The 23969-nt window shown below is 43.8% G+C and overlaps 1 protein-coding gene across 2 annotated transcripts in view; it reads left to right on the top strand.

The window, feature by feature from the left end:
* The window catches only part of LOC1275432 (T-box protein H15), a 52302-nt gene extending 37416 nt beyond the window's left edge, over window positions 1-14886 (top strand). Inside the window, exons 5-7 of one of the 2 annotated variants that reach the window (XM_061658206.1) lie at window positions 8888-9132; window positions 9323-9334; window positions 14006-14886. In XM_061658206.1, coding sequence (XP_061514190.1) covers window positions 8888-9132; window positions 9323-9334; window positions 14006-14525 — 777 coding nt within the window. In that variant the 3' untranslated portion in view covers window positions 14526-14886. The remainder of the gene's footprint in view (window positions 1-8887; window positions 9133-9322; window positions 9335-14005) is intronic. The other variant, XM_314675.5, reaches the window with a different exon arrangement.
* The last annotated feature ends 9083 nt before the right edge of the window (window positions 14887-23969 follow it).

Below are 23969 nucleotides of genomic sequence, written 5' to 3'. Positions count from 1 at the left end.
CGCGTTCATCCACTGCCACGAATTTACGCTACATCGTCTTGAGTCGTCTTTAACTTTGTTGCCTGCTTTCCTTCGCTGCACAGCGCATTGCTCTCCATCGCGACGAGTTGGAACACCTTCCACCGTGTCTGGGTATATGTGTATGCGTGTGGCACAATGTATCCCATTTCCATAATTTTCCAATAATCATATTTTTCCCCACTCTTCTTCTTTCGCTGTACCTTAACGAGAGTGTGTCTGTGTGAGTTGCCGCACGCCATCAAACCGGCACGTGGAGCAAAGAAAAGACAGACAGACCAGCACATACACACACACACACAGACAAAGCCCTCAGACTGGAAAAAAGCCATTGGTGGCCACCGGCCAACCAATTGGGTGACCCTACCCTCACCCCCCTCCCAACACAACCATCATCTCTCTTTAGCGTTTCCGTTTGCCACCCCGGAGTTATGATAAGCGCGCGGAGTGGAGAAATTATGAAGACAATTAAGCTCGGTCGCCATAAGTTATACTTAATTAATACATTTCCAGCGTCGCTTCATCGTCGGCGAGGGCTTGGTGGTACGGAGGAAAGGTTCGGAGAGTGTTTCGGTCGGTCGGTCGGGTCCAAGTGGTGCAAGAACGCACCGCCATGGGTGCGCAAAGGCTTCGAAGAAGAAAGTGTCAATGATCGTAACTCGCACACTTTATGACACTTTTCCATTTGACACCTTCGCTCCGCGGTCGGTGCTGGTGGTGCGTGGTGGTTTTCTATCCTTTTTTTTCTCTCCATTGGCTTTCGCTTTCGTGGTCGCTGCGAGCGTCACAGCAGGACCAAACCGCTTGCCGGTGGAGGTAATAATCCTTCGGAGGTAATGTGTTGTCGCTCGCAAAAGGAAAGCGCCAAAGGAAGAAAAGCGTACGGACCGTGTATGTGTGTGTGTGCGCGTTCGGGATACGATTTGCATAATCCTAATTTCGTGATTATTTCGTCGACCTAACACATTCGCACCTTTTTTCCCTGCTTCCCATCTCCTCACCCTTCCCTCCCAGTGCTGCTCGCGGGCTTGAGTTCTAGCTAGGAACGAAACCCAGAAGTACCTTTGCGTAGCGTGGTTGGTTATTTCCTCGCTGCTTATTTTTACGATCCCACACACACCGGCTACTTTGGGCTCGGTTTCTCCATCTACATAATTTACTATTATTTCGATGGGTGGATGAATTATTAATGCAACCTACCGACCCCGCGTACCGGCCACGGCAGCCATATTGGGCGTTTTTTTTCCTTTCGCTTTATCGGGGTCGTTTGTGCACACCGCCGCCACCACCGCCCCACGTCACGTAAACAGGGACTTTCAGCGACTTTTGGCGCTCGGAGTTGAGTGTGATATTTTGACACCTTATCACGTTGCTGGGTCGCGTTGCTTTACACCCCTCAACGCTTGCAACGAGTTGGTTTCCCCCGGTGGGGCTTTTGGGATTCGAATTTGTATAAAAATGAAACCTCATCGAGCAAATAGGGCTGCTGATTTGAATAATTTCACCCACGGTGCTGTGTTTCATGCACCGTGATGGGATTGGAATACTTAATGGCCCAACACTGGTGGTGATGTTTTCACTCTGTCTGTGTGTGTATGGAGAAGCTTCAAGGCGAAAACAGCTGTAGAGTGAGATGGGTGGTTGTGTGTGTTTGTACGGCAATGGCTCATTAATTACCACCGGCCACATTACCCGTGGGCGGGGTCTTAAATTAGCCTCTAACGGCGATTCGCGAACGCGCGAGAGCATAACTAATTCTGCGCCCGCGACATCCGCAGCAGCAGCTGGCAAATCGATGGCAAAAATTATGACTCCATTCGGGAGCCGGTCCTGAGTGCCCGTTGACAGCCGGTACATCCGCCGCGCGAGTGCGCCGACTGCAATTGATCGACTTGATCAGTGGGACGCGGGCAGGCAGGGTAGGGTTAGCCAGAGGGTGAGGGGCTGGTGGCCACTATAAACTTGCACCGTGCTTAGCAAAAGGCGTCGAGTTGGCGAATGGGCGAGAGGTCGCGGCTCCGACCATACCTGGGTTGCATAATCGGAAACACTTAATTAATCTCGGGTTTTGCGACACGGGGCCGTAAGGCTGGGTGCGTACGATCGACCGGTTTTGCGCCATCTTTGGGCAGTGGGGGAGGGGGGTTCGAGTCGTCTTTGCTGGGACTGGATAGGGCGACAGTTTCTTTACGATTGCTGGCCAGCTGGGGAGCTGCTGGATGCGAAGGCAGCAACACTGGTTGCTTATTAAATTATTCAACGCTAATGTAATGTGGTTATTAAGATGACTTAAGGCGGCAAGGCGTATGTGCTGGGCACATCTCCATACATAGAAGAATAGATATTAAATTTATTTGGTTTCTGTATTAAAATGATATCACCTTTAATACCATATGCAGCTCGCGGCCACCCCATCAGGCCGGAAACTGATCTTTAACCGGTGTTCTAGTATGTCATCGTCTAAGTGTTGGGAGCACTGGGAGCACCATTCGGCCGTAATGAGCACGGGGCCAATTCCATATGTGTGGGTCGTATTTTATCAGGCAATAAATCGAATTTGCTTCCCATTCATTGCCCGTGTTGTCTCGCGGTAAAATCTCCAGCAAATCATTATAGTTATATGATATACCATGCCATATACGGGCGGGGACGCAAGCAAACCGATCCATCGCTGCGATCCACAAAACGCCTCGTTCGTGCAAGCATTCTAGAGAATGTCCGTTAGGAGTTTGGGGCTGCTTGCGATGACCGATGGACAGGAGCATGCGGCTGCTGCTGCTGCTGCGTGCCACCGGTGGGCTTTGGAATCGAAGAGACCGCCCGTGGCGCTCCGATGGTGGTGCGTTTGCTGGTCTTACTTTTGTCTTTAAAAACAGTATTCGACTCAAGTGGAAACGACATACTTTGCCACGGGAAAGGTGATGAGGGGGTTTGGGTTGGAAACGGGAGTTGGAATGTGTTTGTCACACGTAACCAAAAACCACGCCATGGGTGTGCGCGTGCTGCCGATTCGATTGCTTTTTGTTTTATTTGTTTGCTCAGAGATACTTAATTTTGTAGAAAAAAAAGTTTTGTAGTAATGCAAGAATCGATATTGCCCTTTTGTTGGTTTTCATATGTAGAAACCAGAAAAAAAACCTTTCTAAACAATTGATTTGATATTTATAAATAGCGAAAATTGCTTTAGCTTCAGTTGGTGTATTTGCTTCAAGATGAAATTTAAGTTTCAACACTTGATTTTCAACACATAACAAAGAACTGTCAAACTCAATCCAGCTTGAATCGTGTTGAAAATCATGCTGAGGAAATTAAAAATTATTATGAGGGAAATGAAATGCCAGATGTATGTGTAATTACATTTTTCACGCGGTGAATAATAATGTTTACATTTGAAAGTGAATATTTGCATCATAATGAAATTTCAGCTCTGAGACACGATTTTCAACATATTACATGGAACTGTCAAACGCAATCCACCTTGAGACGTGTTGAAAATCATGCGGAAGAACTGAAACATTATTGTGATACAAATACAACATTTGACAGCTGTTGGAAAACATCTTGCAAGCAATGAAAAATGTTGAAAAATTGGAAATCGACATGAAAAACCTTGTATATTGTATTTACTATGTATTTAGTATAACAGGAGATGATGTGAGTTTATGACATCCAAATATTAGAATCATTATACGGTTTTGCAGAATTTGCAACCTACTTATTGCCAAGGAACACAATTGACGAGTAGAAATCAAAATGCCTCAACTTGTAATCTAGTATAAGGTACAAAGGTATGTAACCGGCTAGGCTCTTTCATTTTTATCCTTTTGAATAACGTTCGATGTTAAAATCTACTTAGATATTACCTATTACTACTTAAATTAAGTGTTGCTATCTTTTAAATAATGTTCGAAGCAATTGAGCCCCCTCCCCAAAATTCCAAAATATCTTAAAGCACGTTCTAGATAGCAATATAAAAAGATAGCAATTCTCGCTTTTTTATGCGCCATCAAGACTTTCTACTTGATTTATAATAAATTTAAAACTGTCTCACAATAATGGTCCTGTCAATATCCTGATAGCTCACAAATCAATATTTCGTTGCTAATCAGAAACTGGACCAATTGTTCAAGATTTTTAAATTCAGGAGAAACGGTCCAAAAACGCCGTATTGCTTAAGGGGATTGTTCAATATCCAGATATTCAATTTCAAATTTCCAAAATAATATCACACATTTACCATGTTGATGGTTTGAACAAATCCGTTGTAAAACAAACAAAAAACAGAAAATGTTTGCAAAATAAAGTTCACAACAAATAAACAGCACACAGAGAACTATTTAATTCGCTACTCCAAATTTATTCTTCAACGTAACTAAACTTCGTGAATACTTGACAAATATTCACAAGTCGTCTCATTATTAGTTGCAAAGTCCAGCAGCGAACGCCAGCAGTCCTTCTGGCACTAAACAGTTCGCTACTGAGCTTGTTTCTCGCCTGGTCCCGAGAATCGATTGCAACAACTCTGCTACGGCCGTCGAAAGCGCAAAACGAGCGCTATGCTCCGTCCGCTATGTTTAGGGGTATCCTAAAAAGTAGTAAAGAAGCAAAGAATCGCTCCTTCTCCCTCATCTCCCCGGCTCTTCACCTTCCGGGTAACGAGTTTCGCAACATCCGGTGACGATAAGATAAAGCTTGTAATTAAGAACGTTGAAAATGAACCGTTCTATATGCTGACAAGTTTTTCACGCCAGGCCTCAATCCTCGACCCTTGTGGCCTGTGGTCGTGGTGGTGCTGGTGTGTGTATGTGTGTATGTATACAACAGGAGGTGAGTAGCAACGCATCGAGTTGGTGTAGGGAAAAACGGCAAAAACTGTGGAGCTAAGTGTTATCTAGAAAAAGGATGCTGGGACCAGGTTTTAATCAGAAGCATCTGCTCGGTTTCGCTACACGTACACGCTGATGTACTACCTATCTTCCAAAATGTTGCTCTTCTTAATCATTAGCACAAGTGGGAGGGAAAAAGGGGGCCTTGTGCGTATGTGTGGAGGGATACGACGGCTCCCTTTTTTCCTTTTTCCCGTCAGGCCGACGTCCCGACGATGGCGTTCCAAGCCACTGAACCGTAACCCGGACTTCCACCGAACGAGGAGACGATCTGTGAAAAGCTGTTAGAAGAATCGATTTGTCGTCGAGTTTAGCACAGTTCGACTTGTCCCGCACCCTTCCCCTTTCGCCCACGGAGTGCTCCCTGGGCACAAATCCTGGGCACTGTCAAGATGGACTTCCACTACTACCACTACAGAGCGCTGTGTGTGGACAGTTAATCCGTCGTGTTCGCCTGCGCGCCTCCACCCGAGCCGGGCGGTTTCTGTGATGGTGGTGCGGTCACCATGGTAACGAGCACCGGGCTGAAACCACTCCATGTGCGCTCTCTCTTTCTCTTTCTCTCGCTCTCTGTCTTTGGATATGGACGTGAGCCTTGGAGCTGTGTGTAAGGAAAGTGTACTACACACACACATACACACCGTCGCATAGGCTTTTGTGTTTGTAAGTGTGCGATGGTGTAAGTGCCTACTGCCTACGGTTGTGTTGGTGCAGGCCTGCTTCGTCCTTTCTCGCGTTCGGTTGGCGGGGTGCTCATGGCGCACAGGTGGAGGAACGCAAATTTAGAAAAGCTGATAAAGCGCGCATGTCTTCACCGTACGGTTGGGTAAAGCGGTGCGGAAAAGCGAAGGCCTTGCGTGGAGGTGGTGCGAAGGTTGCCCGGTGCTCCTGGTTCACGGGCCTCTTCGCGTCCTCTCCGGTAGCTGCGTCGGTGAGTGTTAGTCTATCTGATGGTGCTTAGCATAAAAATGGCTCCATCCGTGCAGTGGTGGTGAAGTGTACGCCAACACCATGCGAGAAAGAGAGAGATAGAGAGACCACTCCGGTGCCCGATGGTGGCGAGGTGTTAGCTTGATAAATTAGGTACGAAACATCAGACCCTGTGTCTGGCCGGGCTCCACCGTAACGCCCGTGTGACTGGTCCCGTTGGCCACCAGCTGGAAACTGTTGAAGTGTGATGGGTTTCCCGCTTGGTGAGCAGTTTTTCTGCTACATTTGGTGCAGAGCTGGAAAGCTTGTGCATGTGTGTGGCTGTGTGTGTGTGGGGAGCTTTGGGAATGGGATTCTATTTTCCGACAGGAATTTAGTTGATGAGGGCTACTTCTAAGTCGTGTATCTCCGGTCTGTACGGACGTTATGTAAGTCTGTCTTTAATCTGCTCGAAACAGCTCGACCCTATTGATTGATCGTGTACAGCCCTATAAGACACTAAATGAGCATCTCGATCATAATTAGCATGTCACGGGTGCTTACAAATCGACAACCCTGGAACCGTGTGTGGGGCCTCCCGAAGCCTCATCTGCTTGTAACAGTGACGCAAATCCAACCCTATCGTCTAACCAACCGTACATTCGTATCGATAAATTATGTTGATTAGTACTGTCACCGGTGAAACCATGCGGCAGAGAGGGCTGGAACGGTTTTGCAACCCGTCCATAAGCACCTGGCCAGTACTGTTTACACAGTCGTGTTGTGTCGATTGGTTCCATGTACTCGCGATGTCGGGCTATCGGAAACGGCGGCAGTACTTGGCAGCGCGACCGGCGAATATTGTAACACGCCTTCCGCCTTCACACTAATTACCGGGCAAATGTCTCTATAAAACATCGTCCATAAATTATGCGGGTTATCTGCTGTCGTGGTGGTCCCGGTGTCTGTTCGCTGCAAAGCGATACAAAGCGAGAGACAGCGAGTGCTCCCAGGAGGGAAGCATGCTTTAATACCTGCACCAGACACAGACACTCCTGGCAGATTCTGTGGAGTTGGAGTGTTCGTTCGTAGTATTGTTCGGGGAATGTTTTAAGTGTCTTCGTGTCTGTTGAAGAGCTTTTCCCCAGGAGCCGGTCTCTTGCTGGACAAATAAATCGATCGTAAGCGAGCGAAAAGGCATAAACTATTTTTCTCGCTCTGCAGACATGGCACTTCTTTAAGGAGGTTGTTCTCCTCTCCTTAAGGAACTCAATTTTACTAGCGCTAAACCATAAACCTCACAGCGTGGCGGGTTATTTACTTTACGGACATTAAAACCTGCTCCAGACTGTATGTACTCCCAATCCACAGTAAACCAGCAAGAAATACTGCAAATTTGTTTAACTATCCACGTTTATGTACTTCACGTCCAAGGTGATGATGTTCCCTCAACACCTTCTCGCCCGCTCAGCTTTTTTTGTGTTGGGTCGTCCTCCAAACGAACCCAGAAATAGAACCATTTCTGGGGTGCATTCCACTCACTCGCGCACGTTGGCCGCTGGTGGAAAATATCGATTTTTTGTCCGTTATCTCTTTATTATTGATATTTGCTTTAACGATTCCTTTTGGCGCTAACGGAACGGACCATTCGGCCCGCGGGCCCCCGGGTGCACCGACCGTTCGACGCGCCATTTTTGCCCACTGTCCACAGCCAGCCACCAATCGGGCCGGGCCGTTCACTCCACCTTGGGGTATGTATCAACAGGGAGGAGAGGATGTATACAGCAGGCACAGGGTTACCGTAGCCGTGGAGCTCGGTTTTCTCTCCACTCTCTCACTCTCTCTCTCTCTCTCTCTCGCCGTATCTCGTGGGGACGATATCAATTTCATCAAATCATAATTTATGGATTGCCATTCCCCTTATAAATGGTATATTCTCTGCTCGTCGTCGTCGTCGTTGTTGTCGTCGTCGATGTGGCCATCGCCGTTGTTTAAGGGGGGGAGGGGGCTGTGTTGGACCCATTGCTGGCGGTTGTAGCAGCTTGCCGGCTGTCAAATTCATGGCCCTTTCGTCTCTGGAATATCATATTTCGCCTTGCACGGTGTTAGGCGCCCACGTTCACTTATGGTGATTGCGTGTGTCTTTGTCTGTGAGTGTGCGCGCGCGCGCCTCTGTGTGGGTAAGTGAAGGAAGGATGCTGTTACGATACGCGGAATGCGGCCGTTTTTCGTCCTTTTTCTCCAGTACGTGCTCGATTACAGCTTCCCCGTTGGCAGGAAATGGCAGCCCAAAAACACATTCTTCACGCAAGTGCGCAAAACACCCATTTTACGCGTGGTGGGTAGTATGTGTGTGTGTGTGTGTGTGTGGATGGAAAATATTTTGCACCACCATTGCGGCCATCATTTTCCGGACGGCCGGAGCTACGAGCTACGGCACGAAGTTGCTTTCGAGTTTGTGTTGAGTTGTTTACTGCGCATTAAACTTTCAGGATTCATCTCGCTCTTAGAATCAGGCGGAACAAACTCTCGTCTCGAAAAAGTGGAAGGAAAATTCGTTTGAATTCGCAAGAAACGAGTCAGAAATGTTGATTTGAAAGATGTTCTTGTATGTTTGCTGTAATTTACGTAGAAATATATTTTCTCACGTATTGTAATCCAATCTATTGAAAAGGTTAGATAAATACAAAAGAAAAATGAAATTATTGAAGGTTACGAACATGAAATTCATTTAAAGTAATATAAAATTAAGCAAAACCATTTAAGCAAAATCATATTGTTCTGTTTTTAATTATAGTTAAAGATTTTTGAGTAGGTATTAATAATGCCATTTTGCAGAAATATACAATATTTTTTTGAAATAGAACCAAAAACTGTCTTTCAGCTGAAAATTCCAGAAAATGTTCAATTATTTTAGAAATGAAAAGTAATGAGCAGAAGGACCAAACACGAATAATTCAAAATTGTTTCCTTCCTTAGTGTTCTGTTAGCGTTAGCGTTATAAGACTATTTTGAGTAAACCGCAAAAAAACTCTTCTCTAACATTTGTCATTTGTCTTGCTTTCTCCCTGTAGATTGTACTGAACTCGATGCATCGCTATCAACCCCGCATACATTTGGTTCGTCTCGTCCCCGGGCAAACCATTCCCAACTCACCCAAGGAGCTGCAGGAAGTGGACCACAAAACGTACGTTTTCCCGGAGACGGTATTCACCGCCGTCACGGCCTACCAGAACCAGCTGATAACGAAGCTAAAGATCGATTCCAATCCGTTCGCGAAAGGATTCCGGGACTCGTCACGGTTGACCGATTTCGATAGGTATGTAAAAAGTTATTAATAACTCGATTATAGAGTGTATTTTAAGGATTTTTGTGTGGAAAAAGCTTTGAATGATTTTTAAAGTTATTACCCTCTTGATAGTGGAAACCACTATTATGTGTTACCTCCGAGACAGGTTCTTGGGGAGCAAAATTAAGTCTTCTTAACTAAGTCCCCTTTATACTTTCAGCTACTCTGGCATGTAAGTATTGTAGCTGCCGAAGCTGAACAACAAAGACAAATACAGTTTGTTTGAAATTATAATTGATGCCGTATTTGTGCATCGATAATTTGTCAATGCATCTTCATCGAGTCCAAATGATTGATAAAGCCTTTACTTAAATGATCTTTTGTTTCTACCCAACCCTTCCGCAGTTCGCACAACTCTTTACGCAGCCCTGTGTATTGACTCACTGATTTGTGGTTGGGTTTTCATTTTTTCTCCCTTCGTCAACTCAACAACGTCTTGCGTCCAGTTTGCCTTGAGGGTATTACCTCCTCCCAGCACTGACCACTGACCCAATCCTTACCCACCCAGTGCGGGATTGAGATGAGAAATAAAATGACGACGTTTTTCTCAGCCCGTTCTTCTGTGTGTGTGTGTGAACCTGGACCTCCGTTTCGATGCCTTGGTTTCGTTTTCGTTTCACTAAAGTGTTGATTACAGAGCGGCACATTCGGCACCTCCATAAAGCGTTCGCGGTGCACAAATCGTATGAAGGCGTTGCGCAAAAATAAAAAAAAAGCGCTATGGAAACGCTGAAGAAACGCAGTCTGGAGGAAGGCAAAACGGAGCTAAATGACTGTTAAAAGTGGTCGTAATTATTCTGACAACTGTGCTGCGCTGGCCTCCGGGCACCCGGCCAAGACGTCGTCGACGACGCGAAGCTTGGGCTTTCCTTGCGTGTGTGCCCCTTCCTCCCCGCCCCATATTACGTACTGCTGGAAAGAAGCAGCAGAAGGGAACGATGGAAGGCTTTGGCCATAGGTTTCGCAGTTTCGGAGGGCGTTGATTGTGCGCCCTTTTTTCGTAGCCCCGCCGGACGGTGCGGTTTTGCGTTGCGTCAAAGGACTCGGCGAGAATTAAAGCGAACCTCGGTCGCAAAACCCTTCGATGTGCGTAATGATTGATAAAATCCTTACAACACCTTCCAGCGTTCAGCAAAAATAAGTGCGGCTTGGGGAATCGACCGGCAGGGCGAGAGATGCCCACGAGAACGCAAGAGCTGCGGGCTGCGTAGTAATTTACACGAAATTGATGAACTTCGAGCCGCTAAAGCGTAACGTGCCGGGCGGTAATAATTTATGACTGTCCGACCGACGGAAGGATGTCCGCCAGTCGGCGGGAAGAGTGGCCTGAGCGTGCACTCCTTCGAAGGGTTTCAATCGAGTCTCGGCTGCATCGACAGACAGCGAGACGCAGCTCTGATAGAGAGAGCAAGAATTGCAGTTTTTGAGAGTTTCTTTCATTTTGAGCTGAAAAGTAGGGAAAAAAGGGAAAATAAAAACATACTTCAAACCGCACTTGACCGTTAGCACATTCTTTGGGAAGGAAGATTGATGTTTCCAGCCATTCAATCCGGTGTGTATGTGTCTTCGGGCCTGTTGTCCTGAGGTTTTGTTTCTATTCACCTGCCACTCGTCAAACGGCAACACATTAGATGCATAGCTTTTGAGGCAACACATCGATCATGATTTTGCTGCCAGCGAAGGAATTCACATGTTTGAAAGTTAAACACATTTTGATGAGCGGTCGTGGGAGATCGATAGGGAGGAATCCAGTAGGTTATCATAAAATACAGAGATAGAGAAAGATACAAATGGGGTACAAAATATAAAATTTAAAAATTGTTTTATACGTTCATAATCAAAATTTCGGATAAGAAAATAATCAAAACTTTACTGATTTCATCGCTTAAAGGTTCTTGTTACGTCAGTCAGATGAAGATGAACATGAATTTGTTGAATGAATTTGATTGGGTCTCCTTTCATTCATGATCAGAAGGATTTTTGTTTGGTCGGAAATTACTAAAGAGTAAAACAATCCACAATTATGTCGTAGAATTACTAGAGGCATATTACAGCAGTGTAGACTCAAGTATTGTAATGTCTAGAAGACACGAAAGAAACTCATCAACTAGCCATCAGCATGGTTCAATCGGACCCAATCTGAGAATAATCAGTACCTAGATTAAGGAAGCCACAAACAACTCAATCACAAGACCTCAAACGTCGTAGGGATTTTAGAAAAGTTATGCTTTGAAGAATAATAGCAAAAAACAAATGTTCTGATGATGCAGTAAATACTAAAAGCATTCAAGCAAGTTACACCAACAATAAAATTCCTCAGCGTGACACTTTTAATACATCTTACGGCTTATGAGATCCTTAAAATTTCGGAAGCAATCGAGATGTAACTGCCAATAAAATGCAAGGCCGGAAAATACCAAAATTTCTACCTTTTAAATTCAATCATAATGTAGAAATTGACGTGTCAGGATAATGTCCAATCGTTAATATTCGTGTAGGTTATTTCAATTTCTCTAGAGAAACATATTAGTTTTTTTTTTATCTATGATCCATCTAGTCAATATTGTTTCATCTTTATGCATCCTAAAGTGGGCTCTGGGCGTGTTTTTATTGAATCAAACACACAAACGTCTTAAAAAATATACTATCGGCAATGCCCAAAAGAGTCCTTTAAACCCATAGTCCATAAACACAAAAAAATTAATTTCTAATATTCGCAAGGGGTTTGATTAATTAAATAGTTGTCTTTGCGCTATTGCTGCAGACGATTCATGAAATCACAGAACTAATTTAAGTCGTTGTACAGAATTGTTTTCCATAATACTATTTTATTCGCCTTTAATTCAAAATAAGGCAAAAGGATTATTTTTCATCAGCTTCTATGGACCTTTTTTCCATAAGACGAACCCTCGAAAAAGGTCAAATAAGTTCAATAAGCCAAAGGCGGCAGTTTTCGGCAGTATCGGCAAACCCACTTTGCTATAATTAAAGGACCGATCGACCGATCGGGAGTCACAGTAGGCTGTCGGCCACAGTCACTGATCCCCATCCCGTTGCTACTCCAATTGAGTGAGGCATGTGAGGCGTGAAACCGGAAGATGATTAGCGGTTAAAGTGCATCTCGATAAGATGAGTCCCAAAGTTAAAGGGGAAAAAATAATAAAGAAATGCAGAGGTAGGTCAATGATTGGAAAGGGCTGAAGACACTGATCGGTTTACCGTCGCTGTTCTGATTCCATGAATACCGACTATACCAAAGCGAAGTATGTTTTCCTTTCTTCTCACTCACTTTTGAAGACCTGTCAATCTAGAATGGGACCCCCAATTTCTGCACAGGGTTCTCGAGGAGGAGGGGGGACATAGCATAACATTTTAAAAGCAACACTCTGTTCAGTTGCATTCTTCAGCCGCCGGACTGCTGCAAAAGCGCAATGCGCAAGAAAGAGCACAAACACAAAGAGAAAGAGAGAAAAGCACGCGGAAGAGCACAAAGGCAAAATGTAAAGCATGGTACAATTGGTCAGATTTTTCATAATTACACCCGATGATAGCAGCTAATAATTGAAGGCTCTAATTTGTTGTACGCGAGGTGTGAAGGAATCTTCGGCGGCTGCTGCGACCTGTTGCTGAAGTCGCCGTGTTTCGCCAAAAGTCCTTCACCGGCATCACCTCCGTGCTTATCCGCTGGGCGAGCATGCACCGGCACCCGGAGCGGACGAGCGGACGATCGGAACAGCAACAACAAAAAAAGGAGCGAACAGCCCTTCAGGCTAATATCATCACCAGAGCGGCATTCGGTAAATTACAGGGCGGCAGATCGTGCGATCGCGGCTCGGCGAGTGTCGTTTCATGTTCATGGCTTCTCTCCTCCCTTGTTTCGCTGCTTTTCAACGGTCATTCAGATTGGGATGGTGGCATTGGCAGGAAAGACTGTTGGGTCTGGGGGAATCCTGTTTCGTGACTGCCGAAGTTTTCGCTCTTCTTCACCCTTCCGTAACGTGCTTGGGTTGGGGTGGGCCGTTCTTGGCCGGAGTGAGTTTGGGATCGAGCCGAGAATGAAATCGTTGCGAGCCTTCCCGGAGCCACCAGTTTCAAGTTGGTGGCACGGCGTTCACTCTGCTGGTGGAGAGAGCATTGAAAGGGGTAGTTTTCCTCCACAGAACAAGCCACAATTCAGCCCCAACGTTAGGCTCTTGAACACGATGATGGTCCTGACGGTACGGTTGACTCAGACTGCTACGTTTTTCCCCCTCCCGTTCCAGCCTATTTTTTCCACCTGATGATGATCATCCTGCCTTTTTCTTGCGGGCTATGCTTGAGAGAAAAATCAAAATCGATCGCCGTACCGGCGTAGTCAAACTGATCACGTGAATTGGTTTATGGTCGTGTGAAATTGAAAATGAAGCGAAGTTTATAGTTATTTAATAATGGATCGGTGTTGCCGGAACAAGTCCTTTGTTGGCCACGGTGGTACCGCGGTACTTTCGCTCCTTCTCGCTCAGCATCGTTCTCGTTCCTCAGAGCACATTAGCTTGCAAAAAGATGATGATGATGATGATTATGATGCGAAAAGACGATTTCTGGGGTTTGGCCGTGGGTGTGTCTGAAGCCTAAAATTACTCTGCAGAGAAATTGTTACATCGTTGCAGGAACGAATATCTGGTCACAGGGTCTTCCGATGTGATGTGAGCTCAATTTTAGGAACAAGAAAGTGACAAAAATGATGTTTTGAAAATGTTGTATTACTTATTTAACACAAAAAAATGTAACGAGTTGCTGTCTGTAATCTCACCTACAGTGAATTAATTACCGTAAAAATCTGTACCTTCCATTCAATTCTCAGGGACCCAATGGACGCCCTCCTACTTGAGCAACATCTCCGTTCACCGATGCGCCTGTTCCCCGACCCGATGACGATGGCTCAGTTCGCTTCGAGTCAAGATCCGGACGGCTCTGCCCAGGCGGCGCTCTTCGAAAAGGCTCGTCAGCATCTGCAGCTGTGGGGCCGATCACCGTACAGCGAGCTGCTGCTGCCCCAGATGTATCAACGACCTCCCGCCAGCCTCGGTGCGCTCAATCTTGGACTCTGGCAAGCCACCGGCGGCCAGTGGCCACCACAGATTCCGCCCGGCTTTCTACAGCAAACGGCTTCGCTGGCCGTAGCAGCGGCCGCTGGCCAAAGCCCTCGCACGCCACCACCACAAGGACAGCCTGCCTCGAGCCCGTCGCCCAGCTCTGGCTCACCGTCACCGAGCGAGATGCGATCCCGGCAGCTGGGCAATCGGTTCAGTCCCTATCAGATACCTCCACAGCATGCCCAACAGCAGCCAACAGGGTCAGGCTGCAGGACACCACCACGCTAGTGCTGTACGTTGGTAGGAGTTTACAAGAGCAAAGTGGAATGGTTTTCTTGTAGATATGGAGTAATCGTTGTTGTATATAGGTGTTTCTATGACATCAAAGTGCTATTGAACTGAGTGCACTTTTCACATCACACCTTGTTATTTATTTTAGCCACCGATAGCATTTTACCTTATTCTTTTACTAGCAGCATTGATAAAAAATGTAATTTTATTTTGTATGTGTTATGTGTTTATAAGACATAATCATTTTACGACCACATGATATATTTATTATTTACGCAATAATTGTTCTACACTATTGTAAAAACAGCAATGCAGTTGTGATTATAAGACAGTAAATAAATATCACCATGACACTCTACATGCTAAACTTGGTTTTTAATGTAATAAATTTGTATAAACGTGAAAGAAAAAAGGTGTTTGGTATACCAAGATGGTAAGTAAAAGTTGCTTCAAATGAGATTTTCGTACATTATTCTTAGATTGGCTAATTGCATTCAAAATGCAATGTTTAATTAATTTGTTTTGAAGATTATGTACCAAGACGTAATTTTATCTCTTGAAATATCTTTTACTGAAAGGGAACAGCTGAAGTAAGAAATGTTACTATAAAATATGATGTGATAGGAGAAAACTCAAAGGAATAGATAACAAAAGAATATAAGTACTTATGATTTATGTCCTTTTTTTGTTAAACAATTGATTGATAGTATTAGAAATTATCAACTGTCTTTTTGATGAAAAGAATCTATGAGTAAGTTAATTAGTTGATGATAATTTTTAGTTGTGCATCAAAAACTATTATTATGCTTAAACAATTCTTCAATATTCCAGAAGCCTAATTCAAAGTAAAGCTCGAGAAACCAATCGGATTTAAAAGACTCGTCTCAAGGCTACTTTATTATAGAATGCGTCAAGTCTCTCTGCGTCTCAGAAAGTCTTTAATTTATGATGGTATAATTGGTTAGAAAGATGCTTGTTTGATTTGTTTAAGAAAGACGGGGTTTCACATGTACGTTTGGACCACATACATATTTGATATTTTATAGAAGTCTCTCTTATCCAAGTTTCGTTTTAGTTCTTCCACAAATGTTAAAACAAGAAAAAAAATCAAATTCAATACAGCTTCCTTATAACAATTATATTACCTTATTTGCTAATAAGTTGAGACACCATATCTTTGATTTTCAATTGAATTAAAGCTCTAATCAACTCATGAGCTCAGAAAAGCAACAGATTATTATTGTGTGCAGTAATGTCTTGTTAGGAATATTATTGTATGAATCAGAGGATCAGATGATTTATCATGCTCTGTTTTACTTTGTTTATTAACTTACAGCATTTCGATCTTTGCTCTCAGTGACATACCGAGTCAGTAGGGAATAGAATACGTCCAGCAAATCATACACGACATGGAGCAACCTCATCATTGATGGTGTGAATAATTTACTACCTACCGATTGTTTGCTAGCTACCATAAATCATAACGTTGACCAAAGCTGCTCGACATGGTCATAAGTATAGGTCTTTTTTTATACGGAATATATCACATGCCATACATGGTGCGGTCTCATAGGTATTCCGTAACATACGCCTAGCAAAATCTGCACATTGTTTTTTTGTCTTCCTCATCTGCTACAAGATTAAATGTACTGTTTCTCAGAGTTAGTAACAGAAGATAGAACCGACGAGAAACGAGCATCAAATGACGCGTATCATCTCGGCCACGCGACCAAAACCCGGCGCATCCCTGAAGGCGCACCCGTACCCGCCCCTCGAGCATGCACCGTGCACGGATGATACTCCGAATTAATCGTAAGGGATGATACACCGTTGCGCATGACGCTCCGATGTGGCTTGTGCCGTGTCCAATAAATATCATTCGATACGCGTTCGATCTGGTAGCGAGTGACTCGTCCTGCCGTTTGTTTTTTCCTTGTTGAAATTCAATTTAACAGTCTTAAGGGATTACGTGACCCCGGGATGGGAGGGAACCATCCCATCCTCGATGATTAGCCGGGTCGGGCAATGTCACGTGTCCCATGGATGAGATACCGAAAATTACCGACAAGAACTATCACCTACCTACTCTCCCGTCGATGGTGTGAAATTGCATCCACTCATCTGCCCGACTTTTGCCTGCCTGCACGCTTGCAGACCGTTGCACCGAGGCTAACGGCATCGTTACTACACACATTCACACGTGCCATCGTGCGTATGTCGGTGAGTCGCCCCGAAGGTATTCGAATGGGGGAAAGGGCTTTCTTTAAAACACCCAAAACCGTCCGAATAAAGTGCTCGCAATGGTGTGAACGCAATGGTCGTGCCAGGCAATCAGCGAGCCCGATTCACTTTCGCGTGCAAACCGCGCTGCATTGTGTTAATTGTCACCTTCGTCGGGTAGTGTCCGGCGGCAATCACGAAACCGAGCGGCAGTAGGGCCGGCCCCAGATGAGCCATTAGCACCGCATTGCAGTGCACTTGATGAAGATGACGCGCAAATGAACGGGCGGTTAAACAAAATAAAGAAAAAACACATCCGAAGCGCATAACGAGCTGCAATTGCACACTCGCGCGCCAGCCATGCGGTTGACTGCGTGCGGTGCGTGGGTAGCAGTGAGTCGATTTATCATTTTTTCCCCACCATTTAACGCTGCAATTGACCGCACCACAGTTTGGCTTTGTGTGCCAAAATTTTGGGCCGAAACGGTTTGCGTTTGCACTCACTTGAGAACTCAATTAAAATAGGCAGTAGTTTAGGGGGTTGCTTTTTAATGCGAGTGAAATTTCAACACAGGTGAAGAATATGCCATTGTGTTTGAAGTTTCACTGTAGTTTCACTTATAATTGTTCCAAATGAAGCGTTTAATGTGTCCTGTTGTTTTTGTTTGTTAATTAAGATATTGTTGTGGCAGAGCCCAGGAGCAATTAAAGCTATTAGAACGGTTTAGTAAATCTATTCATTTTGGCAATGTAGACGTTTTACAGGACTTTAACAATCCTGTAGACAAAATCATCGAGGTTTGACTTTGCATCAGCTCAACATAAACTCTTTGAAAACAGTGATCAATATTGATTGAATTTGTGAAACCCCCATATTGGCTGCATTTTTCTTACTTGCTGCAGTGAGTAACTATAAAACAAACATAGATAACAGAAAAAGCCATCTCAAGAAAGAACAGTTTTTCCATATTTCCATGTTATTGTTTTGAAAACTCACAGGCAATTGTCAGTGTGCTCAACGTACAATTTAAACGAACTATTGTTTGAATTACACAATTTAAGACTGTATTAAGGTGTTACTTTTTTGGAACTTTGAGTTGAAGTGTAAATCAGAAAAAAAATTATTCAGTACTTAATAAGATTAGGAAGTCAGTATTAGGTCATAATAACCTTGTAAGTCGATTTGTGAAAGAAGAAGATAAGTAAGGTAGGAGAGATCAGTTTTTAATTTCGTTAATGTTAAAGCGTATCCTTATAAATTTAATTTTTTATAATAAGCTTATGCAGTCAGGAAGCTTTTGCTTTATTAAGAACTTTGGAGATCAATAAAAGTAAGTATACCGGAATATCGTTTCTTCCATTAACCAGATTTGCAAGTGTAGTAAAGTTGTTTATTTGTAAAATTGTATATTTGTAAATGACATAAACTTCGTTCTATCATGATACCTTGAAAATACTTCTATAATATAACATATGAAATTAATTTAACTTACTTTACCTTAACTTTATTTAACTTACTAATTTAATTTAAATTACTATTTAAAATTTAAAACATTGTCCTTCAGTATATTTTTAAGCTTAGTAAAAAGCTATATGTCTTTGCCATTAAATTTACAGATAAGGTTTGCAATCAAATCTACTATAATAAAGAAAATCATGTAAAACTATTAACTTTCTTATTTGTACAGTTATGTTTAATATTTTTTAGATATTTAATCAATACTCAAAACGAAATAATTGAATAAACAATATTTACTAATTCAAACAGTCGTCTAATATCGTAACAGGCCTGGTGCATTACACACAACATATAATCATGAACCTCTTTCCGATTCCTAAGTGAATCTTTACCTGTCCCAGACCCAGAATTAGAAGCCAGATTTATTTCAAAACCAATCAAACCCATCCACCTTGTCTGTACTGCCCGCCTTTGGATCCTTGTCACCGTCAATAATGCTTGACAAAATGGCAACCGTCAAAGCACGAGGGCAACGTTTCGCAAACAACTTGTACCCCGGCTCCAGCTTACCGTTCCACCACACGCTCCACTCATAAACTGTCAAACTCAAATAGTGACCACCCCGAACCCGACGCAACCCATCATCCGGTGAGGAATGGGTTTCCATTTCAGTGCGCTTCTCCAGCCGAAAATGCAGCCTAATTCGATTGACATTTCATCCCGTCCGCTTTTAACGGATTGACACTGTCGAGCAGTGAAATGAGCAGGCGTGAGCAATTCTGCTGCCAACATACGCATACACACACAAACACACTAGCCAGGGCCTTAAGTGGCTATTTTGGGATGCATTTTTCGGTCCTGCCCCTACCGTGCACCGCGAGCCGAGCAGCTTTGCTGCACTGGACAAACTGTCACGAACTAACGCTTGTGAAAGTTGTTAATGGAGTGCGCCGTGTGTTTGTGTGTTTGATATTTGTACCATTTTTTGTCGCCTCCTCGCTGGGCGAGGAATGTGGGAGGAATTAGAACAAAAAATGTAAAGAGCAAAAGACAAATGGGCACCACGCATTGATGTATGGGAACGGGAATAAAAAGCTTCATAATTCGACGGAAAATAATACTACCAAAAAAAACGTAACTAAATTGTGGCTAGTTTGTTTGACAGAACGTCTCCCCAACATTTTTGAGTGTGTGCTGCCCGGGTGGTTAGTTATGGGAGCGAGGGAGGAAGCCAAGGAAGGGACGGTTAGAGAGCTGGCAGTGAAACAAGCTGCAAGTGTCAAGTGTTGGCCGGTGCATCGTCAAACTTCGCTTTAGGCGAAGGGGTCGGACGGCGCAGGCCTAGCGAGACCTGTTTCGGGGTCCGCAAAATGAGACGGACAGGTGTGGAGATTTGAGTTGTTTCGATTAAACCGAACCAAAAACGGACGGACAAAGAGAAAGATAGAGATACAGAGAGAGGGAGAGAGCGAGAGCTAGAGATGGAGCGACGGTTCAGCGAAGCGATGTTCGAAGGCCAATAGACAGCGGGACAAAACGATCCATGTCCGTTAGGATTAATTGATATAGATTAAAAGGCCCCGATCCCCGATCCCTGAGCGATAGACACTTTCGAAGTGGTTTTTGGGGGCCCCCGGACCCAAGTTGTCAAGTGTCGGTGCAAAACGGTCGATACCTGCCGCTTCCAGGTGCTGGTTTTTTGTCAGCTTCATTATCCAAATAATGTGACAGTTTTAATGGACCTCGGGATCATCCTTTCGGGTTTGAAGGGCGGGCAAGGTTTGCTAAACTAAGGCGGTGTTGAAGGAGGAGCGGGGATAAAGTGGCATAAACGATGTGCTCTGTTTTGAATCGGTCCTGTCATGATTAGGGACGCGATTGACGTCGGCCGCGGGAAGGACTGTGAAGGGTAGTGTGGGTAAGGATCAAGGATCAAGGACTGCTGGCGGGTTTGATTCGGTACCATGTGTGGAGTGTGTGCAGGGAAATTAAAAGGGTAAAAGATTGATTGTTTGTTTAAGCGTGTACAGCTAACATATTAAGCAAATGTAGCTTTGGAGAAAGAAAAGAAAAACACAATTCAATGTTTGTTTTGCTACTCACAAATATGTTTGGTCCGCCAATTCCAAGAACAACTTGTGTGGGTGATTTCTTTATATAAAGATTTACATCCCTTCTTCTGTCAGAAGATGATAGTTTTTATCGATCGGTTTTGTTTGGGAAATTCAAGAAATAAGACCCACCTTTTTTAAGAAATTTGCAGTCTTAAGCTTTATTCGGTTCAACTGGAAACATTTTTGTTTCAATCCCAGAAATTCTTGGAATGTAAATGATGTGAAATCTATGTTAAGAATATTCACTAAATTGAATGGAGTACATAAATAACAGAAGAATATTCTAAGCGTTTGTTTTCATAAATTTAATTTTGAAGAACAGTGAAACAATCGATTTTGGACTACAAAGCTCAAATAATCCGTATTTTCCACCACAAAATCATAATAATGCTAATGGAAGAGTATCGTTTTGAGTTAAACATAATTTTTGAATTTTTTTTTCTAAGGAAAAACTTTTGCTCAATTTTCATAGTTACGACAAGAGAAAAAACTACACCATCTCGAATTGTATAGATCTTGTGATACGGTTCCTTATTTACTACCCCTTTAACTCTTGGGAATGCGTTGACTTTAAAATCGTATTAACTGGAACGAAACAAATCAAAACAAAGTGCTAGAGGGATGCTACATACAGGGAGGGGTAATTTTGTTTTATAAAAAATGTATGTCACGGTGGCAATTGGTTGATAAAAAATCTAAAATAACTGAAACACAATAAAACGAGAGTAGAGGAAGCTTTTTTTCTCTTTATTTCAAATTCCATTTATTTCACTCCACGCGAATTGACATTGAGATTGTTTTGCTTTCGTTGCGTCATAAATTGGGCCAGTGTATTGTGTTGCTCTGTTTTCAAAACCTACAGTCATCTGTAGTGTAATTTAAAGACTTTTTAGCGCAGATGAGGTCGCTGTTGGAGGTGGTGGGGTTGGTGAGAGCATTTTTCAGGATACCCGTTTCAAACCCTCCCGAGATTCGCGCGACGTCGGAAAAAGGGGTTGAAAATAAGATGTTCCGCTAGATAAATCAGGACACCGACCCTTGCCGTGCCTCCGAGCCTTTAGGCACCCTCAACCGTAGCAAAGGGTTTTAGCTACTGCTTAGCTTTTCCTTCACCCACGAACGTTCGTCCTGTCCGCAAAGGCCTGCCCGTGTGATAACAATCGTTGTCGCGCCCGTTAAATAGCTGCCGAACCGTTGGCTTCCTTCGCCTACAAACTGGAAAGGAAATCCCTTTTTCCGGATCGCTATCCTGCTCCGTGATGCGGGGTTTACGAGCGACCGAAATTCCGTACTGAGACTGAAGCAAGTGGCACCTCTTTTTTTAACGTTAAACCGTGCGACGGAGCAGCACACGCACGCCAGCGCGTTGCGTGTGTTTTGCGCTTTAACACACTAGCCGCGGGGGAAAATCCTATCTCGGTGCGGATCAACCCCGAGCGCCGGCGTAACCCTTTTAAGGGGTTTTTGGCGTGAAGCTTTACGGCCTCCGGTTTCGGGGAACGTTTTTCGCTTTGCGGAAGGTGTGACACACGCACGCTCTCGGTCTGCGCACATCTGCAAAGGGTTATGGCGGGGAGTCGGGTAACGTGTCAATTGGAGTGAGAAAGTGCGAAAATCATCACACCAATCCGATATCCGATCGGTCACGGAAGCTTGGAGGGATATTCGCTTCCGTTTTTTTCCTCTTCTCATTCAATCCCTACTCACACGTAAGGGGTGTGAAGTTATGGAATGAATGTTTATTCCCAAGGCAATTGGAGCGTAGTACATGGTTGCTACGGTTTTGCACACGGTTCAGCGGAAATGATCAAATTAGAAATTAGAGGCGGATGTGCTTAGCTTGGACCTTGAGCAGAGTTTAATTTGTATTCAGTATCATGAATAGAATGAATTAATTTCAAATTTGTAATACAAACTAGAAAATATATCAGTCAAGAGCCATTTTGCCCATTTTTTTGTCATTAATTCACAATTTTCTTCCCATTAACATAATCATCATAGCGTATGGTTCACTTGAGAATTGATTCTTGGACGCAGGACTTTTTCTTTAAGTATGGATGAAACTATCTCGTACGAAATTTGTAATAAAAGCAATCGAATAAAGTCTAGAATTAACCTCTCGAATCCACCACAAGTATCCGTACGTTGTTAACGATATTTCAATAAATTACTCATTCTCTCAAGCCATACTTTCCTACAATTGAATTCGCAACGAATGTTACGTTGAAACTAAACTCAAATGAAGCAGAAACGGTGGAACGACAAGATAAAATATTACACCGCAAGTGAAACAATCGGAGGAACAAACTGTTTTATAACTCAAAAGGAAGCTCTCTTTCAAACTCGCGAATGTCGACAGCTGCTTCATGATGAGCTTGGTTCGATGTTCGTCCGGATTGTTTGTCTGGCTGGCGCTTCTCGTCGCGTCAAACGCAAATGAAGCAAGCGATGTATCTTCGTTCTGTCTGTTCTACCCAGTCAACGAACCAAGCAAAAAACCTTTAATGAAGAGGGTGGTACATTTTAATAGTTAATCATAGGCAGAAGGAAGGGGTAACTAATTAAGAAATCAAAAATAGATTCAACGTGTGGTGGAATGATTACGCCCTTGGAGCAGCTCCATACTACGACTAAAATTTCATTTTGAACTTTCATACACTGTTCCAGCCCTGGTACGATTTAAATTTCTTCTCACCTTTGCAAAAAAAGCATCTGTTAGTGGTCGCTTGAGAAGCACTTCAATGCAAGCATCACCGTACGGATTTTTGATCCAATTCGATACCATCCCATTCTCCTCCCACGAAACCCTTCCGATCTATTGTTGGCTGATTTTAAGGGAAGGCATGTTTTGATCGTCAGGCCCTAAGAGAGTGCGGCGACGCGACGGTTGTGAATGGGCGCCCGGATTGGCCACAGAATCGGTCACACGTAAAGAGGTTTGATGACTGTGGGAAATTGTTTTTTGGTCCAGCGGTACCCTGTCGAATCCTCCAAAATGGTGCAACATTGGCCGAGCAAACTCGGCTCGGTTGAAAGGGTGGGAAGAGATGGCGATGGAGATGATTTGACTCCCGTGTCATGGTTGGAACGGAGTCAATGGTTAAGCCGAACAGTTAATCGAAACCGTTTGGCACCTTTCGAGCGCCGGCTCACTTTTCACGCAGCTGAGCTGGCAAACAAAAATCGAACATCTTTGGGAATATCGTACGTCGCGCGGTGGAAACGGCACCGGAGAAAAGACGGAATCCTTGCGTAAGGTGCGTTTGATGGCGTGAGAATTCGTTTGATCGTGGCCACACAACGGCACCATTGTTGAATGATGCTAATTATATACAGAAGGTGCGCGTTGGTAAGCCTCTTTGCTTTTGTGCGACGAGCAGGATGAAACACGCAGGGAGATTCAGGCGGGGTCTAGGATGATTTGGCAAAACGTAGAACAATGTAACACCACATATCATACATTTTGGCTGATGGCTTAAATTATTAAATTAAATATTGTGAACTACAAGAGTTCCTTACAAAAAGCTGAAATATCACAAATGTTTAATCATCATTAATACATCATTTTAATATTTAAACATATTTGTTTTATTAATGTATCAATGATGATTAAATATCAACGGAATATTGTCAGTTTTTTAATACAAT

The sequence above is a fragment of the Anopheles gambiae genome, chromosome 3 (assembly GCF_943734735.2).
Source record: "Anopheles gambiae chromosome 3, idAnoGambNW_F1_1, whole genome shotgun sequence".
NCBI lineage: Eukaryota > Metazoa > Arthropoda > Insecta > Diptera > Culicidae > Anopheles > Anopheles gambiae.
This window is presented reverse-complemented; position numbering and strand designations above follow the sequence as displayed.